Below are 14,704 nucleotides of genomic sequence, written 5' to 3' on the forward strand. Positions count from 1 at the left end.
TGCAAACCGCTGTACTTAGAGAATTCAAGAGATGCAGCTAACTTTCCGGCAGGAGCATCAGCGGTCTAGCGTGCGTACAATGCTCTAAGGGCAGCCTCACCCTTAAAATTTAGAACCCTGTTTACCAAGCAGCATTACAGGCACGTTAACATTTTTAATGCGTGTTAACCATATACATGCTTACAATATCCCTATAGGTGCCTACATGGTTAGTGCGCACGCTAAGTGTAGGCGCGCTAAAAACACTAACGCACCTTAGTAAACAGAGCCCTTAAAGAGGAATCCAATGCCATTGCTTCCTCCACCAAATAAATGTTATAGACTAGTAAAAAAAGGCCCGTTTCTGAAAGAAATGAAACGGGCGCTAGCAAGGTTTTCCTCGGAGTGTGTATGTTTGAGAGAGTGTGTGAGAGTGACTGTGTGAGAGAGAGTGAATGTGTTAGTGTGTGTGTGTGACAGAGAGAGTGAGACTGGGTGCGAGTGTGTCCGTGAGAAAGAGAGTGTGTGTGTGTGTGAGATTGAGAGTGTATGCCAGGGGCGCCCCCCTCCCTCCGAGTTCCAGGGTCATCCCCCCTCCCTCCCTCTGAGTTCCAGGGTCATCCCCCCTCCCTCCCTCCGAGTTCCAGGGTCGTCCCCCCCCTCCCTCCCTCCCTCCCTCCGTTCCAGGGTTGTCCCCTCCCTCCGAGTTCCAGGGTCCCCCCTCACTCTGAGTTTCAGGGTCCACCCCTCCGTCCCTCCCAGTTCCAGGGTCATCGTCGTCCCTCCCTTCCTCCCTCCCTTCCAATTCCATGCCCCCTCCCTACGAATTTTAAAAGTCATCTTCACTTACCAAGTCAGGGTTACGGCGGATGGCAGCAGTAGTAAAAGGCGTGCAGGCTCAGCCCTTCTCTCTCTCAGCTGTGGTCCCGCCCTTGTGGAAACAGGAAATGAGGGCGGGACCACAGCTGAGAGAGAGAAGGGCCGAGCCTGCACGCCTTTTACCGCTGCTGCTGTCCGCCGTAACCCTGACTTGGTAAGTGAAGATTAAAAATTGGAGGGAGGGGGCCTGGAACTGGAAGGGAGGGAGGGAGGGAGGAAGGGAGGGATGACAACACCCTCATGCGTGTGACGTCACGTGTGACGAACCAGGAAGCACACTAACATCAGGACAGGAGATGGATAGCAGCAGCACAAACCCTACAAACCCTTCACTGCCACGTAGTCAGCTTCAGAACGTTGGAGGTGCTTTTTATTATAGTAGATTAGGGGAAAAAGGCCTAGCAGCTCCCCATCCCGTTAGTAGTCCTGTCCCCTTGAATATTCCTCCATCCCACCCTAGTTTCAAACAAGTCAGGCCCCTAGGTACCATTAGGCTCTTCTCCTTCCCACCCCCATACACAAGCACTCGGCCCAATCTCACCTATTCGCTGGCACCAGAATACAAAATGACACTAGCTGACCTCCTCCTGTACAGGGTAAAGGTGGACAGTGGGTCAGTTGGTGTCATTTTGAATTTTTGGCAGTAAGTGGAGAAGAGGAAAATGAGATCACTGAGAAGGAGAATTTAAAACAGTTTTATTTATAGAATTAGATCATATTTAGGGCTCCTTTTACAAGGTGACGCTACCGATTAGCGGCACGCTGAGTGCGAAGAAGCCCATGGGAATTGAATGGGCTTCTTTGTATTCAGTGCATGCTAATCAGTAGTGCTGCTTTGTAAAAGGAGCCCATAGTTTGCAGACGCAATTGGTTTGATTGCGATTTATAATGTTAGGAGATGATTGAAGGTCTTTCTTTTCGTAGGACCTTTTAATTGAGTTTTCTGTTTGTTTTCTGTTATTTTAGCATGGAATTGTAGGATGGTTCCATGATTATTGATTTTGGTTGTGATTATTTCTCGTGTGTATTGTTTTATTCACGTCTGTTTTATTTTATGAATGTTGGTTGTAAACTGAATTGGATGGTATTTATCAGTTTTGTGGAATATAAATGGATTAAAATAAATAAAATATTTTTTTTACCAAATGGTATGCACTCTTAATGACATTGCTCACGTAATGTCAAAATAGCAAAAAAAAAACCTGAAAAAAATGAAAATTCCTATAAAAGACACAGAAAGATACAAATCGAACATTTGCTGGCTACATATCTGTAATGCTTAGTGTATGGCTTTCTAATGCAAAATTTTAGCAACCCAATATAGTAACCAAATAGAAGGCAAATGGGCCCTGCAGAAAAAGGTATGCACTAACATGGGAGATCACACCGGACACATGGGTCTGCGATTGTATCAACACCCAATTTCATCACGTACACACATCTGTGCATGCACTGCAATATTATTCCGTGCATAACAGTTGTGCTCAGATCTGTGAGTGTATGAACATCAGTTTTGACTTTTTTTTTAACCTATGCTCTTTGTGGAACCAAGAAAAAAAAAAAGATGTCGGTCTTATATACTGACAGTAAAGAGAAAGCACAGGCATGGAATCCCTCCTAACTTGACCTCAGAACAACAAGCTAACCTTTTAAGCCTCCTCAGACTTGGCGTTAAAGCTCCAGCCTTGTTTTCAACCCTTCAGTCATCTGCACACTTCTCTGCACCTGCACAAAATAGCTATAGTCTCTGATGTCTATGAAGGGCTTTGAACAAAACTGTTTTTAAACATCTGTGCGGAGGAGCATTTGCAAAGCATTTAGACTTACAAAGTTCCACAAAATTGTGTGTTAAAGCCATGCTAACCCTGCACAAAGCCTAAATTACACTTTTGCTTTGAGTCCTTGGACTGCAAGAAAGGAGAGGTAGCCTTGTCTGCCTCTAGACATATAAGAAAGGGAGCAGATAAATAAATAGGTATGAGGGATTAGAAGGGCAGGAAAGGGTTACAAAAGCAATAAACTCAGTATCTATACATCTGTTCTTCCCGGTCATTAAGTGGCCTTGACAACATCATATATTCTTTATTAGCCAACAAACTTTTGTAGATAAAGAAAGATATTTTTCTGATCTTGTTATGATTTATGGGCTTGTTTTCAGTTGTTTTTTTTTTTTATGATGCTCAGACTGAAAAGAAATAAATCTGTAAACCCCTCTGCAAGTCCTAACAGCATGGAAAGTGAAAGCAAATCCCGAAAAAGCACAAAAGAAATGGCGAGGCAAAGCACTTGAAAAAAAGAAAAAGAAAAGTGGAAGTCATGCATTAAAAAAATATCCAGTGTGGATTTCTACTGAGTAGGCTTTCACTGTCCTCAGCAGCTGCCATCATTCAGCTTTCTCCACTTTCATCCTTCAAAATTTCAGCCTACGCCAGTGCCTGAATCCCACCTCCCTCTTTTCATCTCTTAATCCCTCACTTGAAAACTTTCCACTGGTATCATGTATAGGGCTTGTCTCTTTTCCACTGTATGGTGGCCAATGGAATTTGCCTTTCCACAAAAAAAAAAAAAAAGACATTAATTGTGGACTGGAAAGCAATGTTTATGTTTCCTTTGGGGGAAAAAGAAAGCAGTCTGGGAGTGTGTCTGACTTGTCTTTTTCATGCACTGCTTTGACCTGCGCTTTATCTTAGTCCCCAGTTTCCGCAATGAAAGTGAAAGGCCCGGGAGGCCTCTCAACACTTGCCCCGCGTGCCCCCAGTCCAGCGGCTGGAGTGGGCGCGAGCCAGGGAAAAAAGGGGGGGAGGAGCCAGCGGCTGGAGTGGGAGCGAGCCAGGGAAAGTGGGGAGGAGCCAGCGGCTGGAGTGGGGAAAGGGGAGGAGCCAGCGGGCTGGAGTGGGCGCGAGCCAGGGAAAGGGGGAGGAGCCAGCGGCTGGGGTGGGCGCGAGCCAGGGAAAGGGGGAGGAGCCGACGAGTCCCCGCCCCGTCCTTTCCCTTTCGTCTGCGATCCGCTAGGACCTGAAGGGGGAGCGGGACATCAGCAGCAAGAGTGAATCAGCATCCTGTAACCGTACACCGCGCACAATCAGACGAGCCGCAGGTCCGTTTAAAGGGAAAATGAGGAGCCCAGACAGATCGTGCCGTCCCCTCGCTGGAGACTAGCGCTCGGAGCGATTGCAAAAAACAAAACAAACACCCAGCCGGCTGCTGCTGAGACCGAGGGCCGGACCAAATATAGCTCGGAAAAGGGACGCACAGCATGCGCCGCGCGTGATCCCGGGCAAATCCGGCGCGTCCGATCATGCTTTAGATATTTTGTTTTCGCTCCCTCCGCGGCTGACAGCCGGCTCGCGCCGTCCTGTTACTGCACAAAGAGCCGACGCGGCAGCATGAAGGAGGTGGCGTCACGGGCTTGTGCACCGGCTTTGGGTTACTGCTGACCCTGCTCCAGCCGGCATCTCCTTCGTCTCACCTGTTTGGCTTTTCACTTTCTGCGCCCCCTCCCCCTCCGCGATCCCCAGTGCGGGCTTTCTTGAGCGCTTTGCACGCCCCCCCCCCCCCCCAATGCACAGGAGAGGTTAAGGGGGGGAATGGTGGTCTTGTACACCCTGCTGTTCTGAAGGCAGACCCGATCTGGGGTAGGGATCGGAGCCGGCTGCTTCTGCTGCAAGTGCCCGCTTTGCAGCCTGCCATGGACGGTGCTGCTGGCGGTGCTGCCACTGGTTCCAGCTCTGCAGACTCCAGCACCTGCGTTGCTGCCCAGTGCACTTCATTGAGCTCAGAGCCGGATGAGAAGGAATCGGTGCCCATGATGGAGCAGGAAGATGGTTCTCCATCCAGCACAGCCCCGTCTCCCCCACCGCCGCCTTCCCCTCCTCCTGGGGCGAGGAAGCAGCACGGGGTGAAGAGGCATCACCACAAGCACAATCTGAAGCACAGATACGAGCTGCAGGAGACCTTGGGCAAAGGAACGTACGGCAAAGTGAAGCGAGCCATCGAACGGTTTTCTGGCCAAGTGGTAAGCAAACATTGATTTGTGTGTTGCAAGATCTTTGAACTAGGGGGCACATAGAGGCATATTTCCAAAGCACTTAGCCTTCCAAAGGGAACTTTGGAAGGCTAAGAGGCATATTTTCAAAGCACTTAGCCTTCCAAAGTTCCATAGAAACCTATGAAACTTTGGAAGGCTAAGTGCTTTGAAAATGTGCCTCTAAGTGCTTTGAAAATATGCCTCATAGTGGACACCGTTGAATTCCCGGTTACTTTTTTCAGTGCCTCAGAAATCAGCAAAGTGCTGCCTCTCATCAGTTAAATAATTGATCTGCTCTACTTTGTAGCGTATATATTTTGCCCCTTTCCTATGTCAAATAGTTTTTTTTTTTAAATTGCAAGTGCATTAAGTAATTATCCCAGTTATCGAAGTATTTGCTGCAGGGGAGCATACCTGCCAGTTCACTCATAAAATTCATTGCGCTTGACTGACCCTTAAAGGTTCACTAGCTTTGGCTTCAGAGTGAGCTTGGATTTAAAGCAGCCTGGAAATAGCCTAAAATACTCGAAGTCAGCATTTGCTGGGGCCACTGCTTAACTGTATAGCAATTATCGCAATTTTAAACACGCGGGCGTGTGTGTGTGGTTTTGATATCGTATTTTATATGGTTTGATACTTGGTAAGATTTTACAGATGTTGCAGCAGAGATGGATGGAGTGTGCTGTGTATGGCAGCTTGTAGTTATAACTTTGACGTATCAGTGCTGGCTTCTTTGATAATTGTATATGGTTCTAACAACTGGGTCTACACATGGTTAAAAGCTCTTTAAAAAAACTTTCAGCCCAGCCATCAGCTAAGCTCTTTGCAAAGGTCCCGGGGCTTTAAATCTTCTGAGTGACCAGAGACAGGGGAGGGGGAAACAGTTACTTGGACCCCCCAGGTCTTTCCACTTGACTATCAACAGTTAACCTGCCATCTCTCTGGGGTCAGGTCTTGGCTAAGCCTTCCTATTAATTTCATTTGTATTTGAGAATCTCAACAGTCAAATGAACACGATATTGTCTATAACTATTTATTAGGTTTTGGCTCACATCTTTTCAGTTGTAGCTCTAAATGAATTACATTCAGGTTCACTAATCTGAGGGGGCCTTTTACAAAGCTGCTGTAGAATTGTCCGTAGTGTGCTGTATGTGGGTCTTTTATTGTGTAAAAATCCTTTATTTCCCATTAATTTCATTTCTGGCTGTGCCGTAACGTTCTACACTCTATACAAGGTGAGAACTCTTAACATAAGCTCAACAACATGCAAAATATAATGTTCTTAGAAAATAATAGAAGCAATCAACTGACGAGGAATGCAAAAAGCCTCAAAGACCTTCTAGGGTTAATACCCGTATGAAGTTCCAGCCTTCTTTATTGGCTGAAACAGTTCATCACTGGCATAAAAATCCTTCCTCCACCACTTTAATAAATGTCTCTTACAAATAGTATCATGACTTAATGCTGAGACAACTTTTACTACATAGCTTTACACTAATTCATTGCTATTCAGTTGGAATGCCAGGTCACAGAGCCTTCAACCAGTACCAAAAACCAACGTTGACCACTGTTTCATCCGGCTTCCTAAGGGTTAATGGCTGCTATTGCTCTGGAATCCGGGCTGAACTTCTCTTCTTCTTTGTGAGAAGTTCAGCCCAGAGTCCAGAGCACAAGCAGCCAATAACCCTGAGGCAGTTGGACGAAACATTGGCCAACGTTGGGTTTTTTTGGCGCTGGTTGAAGGCTCTGTGACCTGGCATTCCAACTGAATAGCAACGAATTAGTGTAAAGTTTTCTCAGCATTAAATCATGATATTGTTTACTAGAGATATTTATTATACTGGTGGAGGAAGGTTTTTTATGCCAGTGATGAACAGTTTCACCCAATAAAGTAGGCTGTAGCTTCATATGGGTATTATCCCTAGAAGCTCTTTGAGGCTTTTTTGCTTCCTCATGGGTTGATTTGCTTCAATTATTTTCAGAGAACATTATATTTTGCATGTTGTTGAGCTTGTGTCGTAATGTTACCGTTAGTGCGCAGCCATTAAAAAAAATTACCATGTGATTACTTACTGCCACCCATTTAGGAGGTGGTAAGGGCTCCCGCATTAAGCATGTGCCAAACAGTTAGCGTGCGGTAATGTAGACATAGGCGCCGACACTGTGGGTGCTCGAGCACCCCCAATATTTCACCCGCCGGAACCGGAAGTTCCCTTCGCAAGCCCGACCTGCCCAATGACCGCCCTCTTCTCCCTCAACAGTCCTCCGTCCTCGCCTTCCTGCGTGCCGCCCAGAATTTTAAAAGTCATCTTACCTCGGGGTCCCGGCGGCAGCAGTGAAAGGCGTGCAGGCTCGGTGCCTCAGCCTTCCCTTCTCTCTCTCACCTCTGGTCCCGCCCTTATGGGAATGGGAAATGAGGGCGGGACCAGAGCTGAGAGAGAGAGAAGGGAAGGCTGAAGCGCCGAGCCTGCACGCCTTTCACTGCTGCCGCCGGGACCCCGAGGTAAGATGACTTTTAAAATTCGGAGGGAGGGAGGGGGGCCTGGAACTCGGAGGCAGGGGGGCCTGGAACTTGGAGGGGGGGCAGGGGAAGGAGCACCCCCAATCATTTTGAAAAGTTTGCTCCTATGAATGTAGATGTGCTGATTAGTGCAGAAATGCCCACTCCCTGCCTCTAGCATGCCCCTGTAAAAATTACTGAAAAATAATGTGCAGTTACCCCGCACACATGCCAAAATTAATAGGACGCTTTTGTGTGTCCCGTGTTAGGCACGTGTTAGTGGTTAATGCAGCTTAGTAAAAGGACCCCTAAGTTTGTTCCTGATGCAATGTAAGGTTGAGGGCCCCTTTTACCAAGCAGCGGAAAAAGGGGCCCTACGGTGGTGTCAGCATGTCGGTTTGCCGCGCGACGAGGACCCCCTTTACCACCACCCGGTAAAAGATTCTTTAAAAAAAAAAAAAAGATATGGCCTTGTGGTAAGTTAAACACTTGCCGTGAGGCTATTTCCTGGGAGAAGCCCTTACTGCCAACCATTTAGGAGGCGGTAAGGGCTCCCACGCTAACTTAGCAGTAGCCAGGCTCAGCACGGGGATGTCTGATTACCACTGGGTAAGCCCCCGGCACTAAAAAAAAACCAAACTATTTTTTGAGTGCCAAAAATGGCACGTGGCACACACCAGCACTGCTGCTGGACTTCTTCGGTAGCCCGGCGGTAGGGCCGATTTGCCATACGCCATTACCAGAGCTGCCCTACTGGAGCATACTAAAAGGGCCCCTAAATGACTTGTCCAGGGTCACAAGGAGCCACAGTGAGATTTGGGCCTGCTGATCTAACCATTACTCCTCAGTCAAGGCTTTCACCTTAGTGTATTCTCTGTTCAGAATAGGTAGAAAATATTGCCCAGTCCCTTTGCAAGAGCTTAGCAAAAAGGGAAGCAGCTTAAAGCCTGTTTGTTTAGAAGGGCTTGTTGGGGATATGCTGGAGGGATCACATTAAGGCTCGATGAGGTAATTTGAGCACTAATTTTTGCTCTCTGTGATGATCAGTTGTATTTGATTTCTGTTTTTAGGGTTCTGTGTTATGTTCTTTTTTAAATGGTTTTTGTATTCTATGTTTGTCTGTTTCTCATTTTAACTTTGTGTATTTTATTTACAACTTGCCTTTGAGATCTTTGATAGGTTGAGGTATAAATGGTTAGAGCAGTGGACTGAGAATCAGGAAAGCCTGGCGTAAATCCCACTGTGGCTCCTTGTTTCCTTGGGCAAGTCACTTAACCCTCCATTACCTCAGTTGAACACTTAAGGGCCCTTATATTAAAGAAGATTAAGCCCTTAGTGGGAAAGCGTTGAAGTGTTTTACGATATTGTGCACGTTAACTGTTTTAAAATAATATTTTTGTAGGGGGCAGGTCATGGGCATTGTGGGCTTTCCAGCGCTATCCAGCTAATGAATTCTGATTAGTGCATACTAGCCAAATAAAGCAGACTTAATGCAAGAGACCTAAACAGGAGGCAGTAAATACGCCCAAGTTAATTTTTTTGCACATGTTCTGCAAATTAAAAAAAAAGCCCTAAAATGTGTTAAATCAGGGCTTAATGAGCAGGGAAGTCTTTCATTAGAATATGTCAGGCCTGGATTTCAATGCACTTTATTTATTTATTAGGATTTATTTACTGCCTTTTTGAATGAATTCACTCAAGGCGGTGTACAGCAAGAATAAATCAAACATAAGTAATAGACAATTACAGCAGTAAAAATATTCAAACAATACAAAGTATGCTACATTACAATGCCAACCCAATACTCAATAAACATTAGTTTGGAAGTTCATTTTTCAGTTCTATCAATACTCTGGGATGAATACCATCTGGTCCAGGCAATTTGCTACTCTTTTGTTTGTCAAATTGTGCCATTACATCTTCCAGGTTCATGGAGATTTCATTCAGTTTCTCTGACACATCAGCTTTGAATACCATTTCTGGTACCGGTATCTCTCCCAAATCTTCCTCAGTGAAGATCGAAGCAAAAAATTTATTTAATCTCTCTGCTATGGCTTTGTCTTCCCTGAGTGCCCCTTTTACCCCTTAGTAAAAGGGTCCCTTTGATTGTGAGCCCTCCAGGGACAGTATAATACTTACTGTACCTCAGTGTAACTCACCTTGAGCTAGTACTGAAAATGTGTGAGCTAAATCCAAATAAATAAATAATAACAATCTTCCACAGCCTCTTTTTCAGACTAAGGACTAGATAAAGTGCCACCTAAAAAATTGCCCCCCCCCCAAAAAAAATAGTGCTTACCATTATTCAATAAACTGCGTTTAAAGTTAGGCGCGGTTTATAGAATAGTGTTTAATTCTGGGAACTGCGACTACATTTAGGCATGACCATTTATACCAATGAAAACCTGGTGTAAATCCCCACACATAAATTAGATGCAGATCCCCATAATTCTGTAATAATGCGCTTAAGTTGCAGAAACACCCCCAACCCGCCCATACTCCTCCCATGTCCATGCCCCCTTTTTGGGTCCACCCACTAGAATCCTCCTAAAAAGATGTGTGCGTAAATTCTAATTATTGTCAATTAGTGCTGACAGTTGCTTGCTGGTACCCAATTATTGGCGCTGATTGGCTTTTTATTCAATTGAGTGTGTAAATTGGACGCACGCCCAAATTTACACACACAACTCGAAAGTGCCATATATAGAATCTGGGGGGTAAATGGGTGAATTACTACTACTACTACTTAACATTTCTAAAGCGCTACTAGGGTTACGCAGCGCTGTACAATTTAACATGGAAGGACAGTCCCTGCTCAAGGAGCTTACAATCTAAAAGACAGGTGTACAATCTAAAGACTCTTGAATCACTGGAACCAATTTCCAGAAGATTGGTTCAGTAAAATATATGCTTAGGTCCAGTTCTGGAAGTTTTCTCAGTTTTCTGGGTGGCTTAGAATTCCACTAATGTTTGTGCCAGGAACCCTTAAAATGATCTTCAGTCTGTTCCCCCAGTCTCAGTGTAGCCTTGAAAATGGTGAGATACATTTTCAAGTTCTTTTTGATAAATGGTATTTTCTCTAACATGAATGAAGTCGTTTTTATTATTATTGGGAAATTTTTAGAAGGTCTTCTATCAGCAAATGTCTTCTAAAAATTGCCCCACTCAAGTGCAGGGAAAAGGATTGATGCTGGGGGTTGGATTGGGGAGGGGACGACTTGGTAAAGTATGGGCAAGGGTCTCATTTTGAAATCCCTCTGTGTACTCTACCATGTGCACGTGCAAACAGGATCAGCTTTTTGTGTGTAGCGCCTATGTGGTTGCAGTGTGCCATGCACAAAGTGGCGCCACCCTGTGGGCATTGTGTATAGCACCTATGTGTTTGTAGTGTTCTATGCAAAAGGCGGCGACACCTTATGGGTTTGATGTGGAGTGGTCTTGACATCCAGTGGTGCTGTGATCTTGGGTAAGTCACTTAACCCTCCATTGCCTCAGGTACAAATTTAGATTGTGAGCCCTCCTGGGACAGAGAAATATCCAGTGTATCTGAATGTAACTCACCTTGAGCAACTACTGAAAAAGGTGTGAGCAAAATTCAAATAAATTATTTGAGATTCTGTTGCTACTATCTGATATTTTACATGGAATGATGCTACTATGTGAGAATCTACATGGAATGTTGCTAGTGGAGGAGTAGCCTAGTGGTTAGTGCAGTGGAACATGGAATGTTGCTACTATTTGAGATTCTACATGGAATGTTAATGTTGCTATTCCACTAGCAACAGTCCATGTAGAAGCCTGCCCTTGCAGATCAGCAACGTGGCCGTGCAGGCTTCTGTTTCTGTATGTGCAGGACGTCAGACTCACAGAAACAGAAAGCTGCGCGGCCGCATTGCTGACTGTTGCTAGTGGAGGAGTGGCCTAGTGGTTAGAGCACCAGTCTTGCAATCCAGAGGTGGCCGGTTCAAATCCCACTGCTGCTCCTTGTGATCTTGGGCAAGTCACTTAACCCTCCATTGCCTCAGGTACAAACTCAGATTGTGAGCCCTCCTGGGACAGAGAAATATCCAGCGTACCTGAATGTAACTCACCTTGAGCAACTACTGAAAAAGGTGTGAGCAAAATCTAAATAAATAAATGTGGTCATGTTGAAAAAGAGACAGGGGTAGGAGGTGGATATAGTTTATTTATGGCTTGATATACCGCTGTTGCAAAAAGCTTGGTCACAGCGGTTAACAGTAAAAACAGTAGTCAATAATACACACAAAATAAAAGGAATGCCATTGTTAGATAAGAGAGTAAACAAACATTCTGAAAAGATGAGGAACTGAGGAGTCTGGGCCTGTAGGTGCAGGTTGAGAGGAGCGCAAGCGCTAGCCAGAGTTGGTCAAACCAGAGGTTAATTGGTAGAAATTAGTTTTTAGAAGCATTTTAAGGGGTCCTTTTAGTAAGCTGCGCAAGCATCTACTCGCGTGTGGCTCTTGTGGTAATTTCATTTTTGGTGCGCATCCGATTCACTTGTCTGACAGATATTTTTTATTTTCGGACGCGCGTAACAGATGCGCGCCAAGTGGCATTTGACGCACGTAGGTCATTACTGCCCGGATTCTTTAACGCTAGGTCAATGGCTGGCGGTAAGGTCTGAGACCCAAAATGGACACGCGGCAATTTTGATTTTGCCTCGCGTCCATTTTCGGCAAAATTTTTAAAAAAGGCCTTTTTCACAGGTGCGCTGAAAAACAGATTGGCACGCGCCCAAAACCCGCACCTACACTATCGCAAGCATTTTTCAGTGCACCTTAGTAAAAGGACCCCTAAATTTGGTAAAATTAGACCTGATAGCAGGGGGAAGGTCATTCCAGGACTTCAGGGCAAGAAAAAAAAAAAGGAAGACGGGAGCGAGTAGACATGATAAGCCATATGGGGAGAGGGTTGAGTAAGACGATTGGCATCTAAGGATCTGAGGTTGCAATTGGGGGTACAGGGTATAGTCAAAGAGGAGAGATAAGAGGGGGTGCCAGTGTGAAAGGCCTTATGAGTCAGGCATTGAAGGTAGAACGGTAAGAAACAGGGAGCCAGTGTAATCTAGCCAAGAGCAGAGAGACATGATCGAATTTGCATGCTTTGATCAAAAGATGGGCAGCTGCATTTCAGAGAGTCTGTAACCTATGAAGGGAAGACTTTGAAATACCACAGTGTATTTTGAAGGCAGACCACCTCTAAGCTAACTTGCACCCTGTATAACAGCCTGAAATTGGTGTCCTGACCCCTTTGGTGGTGGCAACTCCAGCACAGTACTCTCTATTGGTAGTGATTTTAGTACCCCCTTTCTCTGTCCTCCCAGCGGTCCCTGTTGTCTCATCCCCCTAATCACGTTGGGGAAGCTTCGGTCCATTTGCTCTTATATCAACACTCTCTCCCTTCACACTTTGATCCACGTTTTTCTGACGTCAAGACTTGATTATTATAATTCTGTTTACTCTGATATTTCCAAGTCTTCCCTTCGTAGGTTACAACCACAGTAAACAGAATTACAATAATCAAGTCTTGGCGTCAGAAAAACATGGATCAAAGTGTGAAGGGAGAGAGTGTCGATATAAGAGCAAATGGACCAAAGCTTCCCCAACGTGATTAGGATTAGGGGGAGGAGACAACAGGGACCGCTGGGAGGACAGAGAAAGGGGGAACTGTAGTAAAATCACCATCCCTACCAACAGAGAGTACTGTGCTGGAGTTGCCACCCCCAAAGGGGTCAGGACACCAATTTCAGGCTGTTATACAGGGTGCAAGTTAGCTTAGAGATGGCCCTGCCTTCAAAGTACACAGGGTAAAAAAAAATAATAATAATAATCCCCTATTACCAGTGAGTTCCAGAATTTTTGCAGGGAATTTGTCTTTGCAAGTTGTCTCCTGGGTCTACAGACTTGAAATTGCCCTCATAAGCGACTAAATACAATCAAGACCCGTTGAGCAATTTTCCAAGTTTTTCTAGCATCTGAATGGTCTTAAACACCTGCTTATTTTTCAGTTCAGTGTTGTTAACAAAGGATATTCAGCTGGTGGCGATGAGCTTTTTTTTTAGCTGCTGGCAGAGTTATTGCCAGATATTCAATGCTGGGCCATGTCTGGGCACAGCATTAACTATCTGGGTTTATGTGTCCGGCTATCTCTTATGAGATTAAGTGCAATATTCAGCACTGAACCACCTAAGTGACATCACATAGATTGGACTGAGTTTTATGCGGTCCAATATGGCTACTAACTAAGGGGCTCTTTTAATAAGCTGCGTTAAAAAGGGCTTAACGCGGTTTACTGAAAGGGCCCCTTAATTCTCCATTGCCCCAGGTACAAAAACTTAGGCGGTTTTTTACGTAGGCGCGCTGGCGTTTTTAGCACGTATTAAAAATAAGTGTGCGCTAAACGCTAAAGATGCCCATAGAAATACATCGGCGTCTTTAGCGTTTAGCGCACGCCTATTTTTAACGCACGCTAAAAACACAAGCGCGCCTCCATAAAAGACCCTTTTAGTGAGCCCACTAGGGACAGAGAAAGTACCTGCATATAAATACATAAACCACTTTGCCCTAACCAGAGAGTGCTGCAGGGGTCTGCGCCGATGTTGTGTGGCAAATCTGGTTAAGCGCCGCTGAATATTAGCGCCTGGCCTAGTCAGCATGATTTCACCGGTTAGATGATCTCCTACCTGATTAAATCATGATAAATATTCACCCATCAACCAATCCAAGAAGTTTGAGAATAAGATAATGTTGTTTGTGGGTGCCTCCTCTAGTTTCTTAACGATTTCAATCAGGAAATCTGTTTGTTTTCCCCTCTGTTGAGGGGTTCAGAATTAACAAGTAAAGAAACAGCCAGGACGCCACTCGGACCAAGCCGCCATCAGCCTCAGTCACAGCATTCAACAGAACTTGTAGTTAAGTACTGCGGGTTTGCAGGTTTAGTATAGAAGGTTCCGGGGTACATGGTTTAGATAGATTGGCGAGTTTGTCACACGGGGGGGGGGGGGGGGGGGGGGGGGGGGGGTAGTCCGTGCAAGTTCTGGTTTACATGAGAGTCTGGTACTGTCTGTTTTAGTTTGAATTTGGGTGTCTCTCACTAGGTAAAAAGTAAGGAGCAAGGGAGTTTTTTAATATCATGCGCTTTTCTCACCTAGAGTGAGTTTTTTGCGTTTTTATTATTTTTTCTCGTTTGCTTCTTACGGGAACCAATGATATGATTGGACTCCTAAGTTGTAGTGGTTCTGTCAAATACAATTATATTTTTCACTATTTGGAGCTTTGAGGTTCCCATTTATGTAATTT

The 14,704-nt window shown here is 45.2% G+C and overlaps 1 protein-coding gene across 1 annotated transcript in view; it reads left to right on the forward strand.

Moving 5' to 3' along the window:
• The first annotated feature begins 4,457 nt into the window (after nucleotides 1-4,457).
• NUAK1 (NUAK family kinase 1) overlaps nucleotides 4,458-14,704 on the forward strand; it is a 130,814-nt gene continuing 120,567 nt past the window's right edge. The window contains 1 exon segment of the mRNA XM_030214098.1: nucleotides 4,458-4,873. Within this exon segment, the coding sequence (XP_030069958.1) occupies nucleotides 4,547-4,873 (327 nt within the window). The 5' untranslated portion in view covers nucleotides 4,458-4,546.

The sequence above is a fragment of the Microcaecilia unicolor genome, chromosome 9, assembly GCF_901765095.1.
Source record: "Microcaecilia unicolor chromosome 9, aMicUni1.1, whole genome shotgun sequence".
NCBI classification, from domain to species: domain Eukaryota; kingdom Metazoa; phylum Chordata; class Amphibia; order Gymnophiona; family Siphonopidae; genus Microcaecilia; species Microcaecilia unicolor.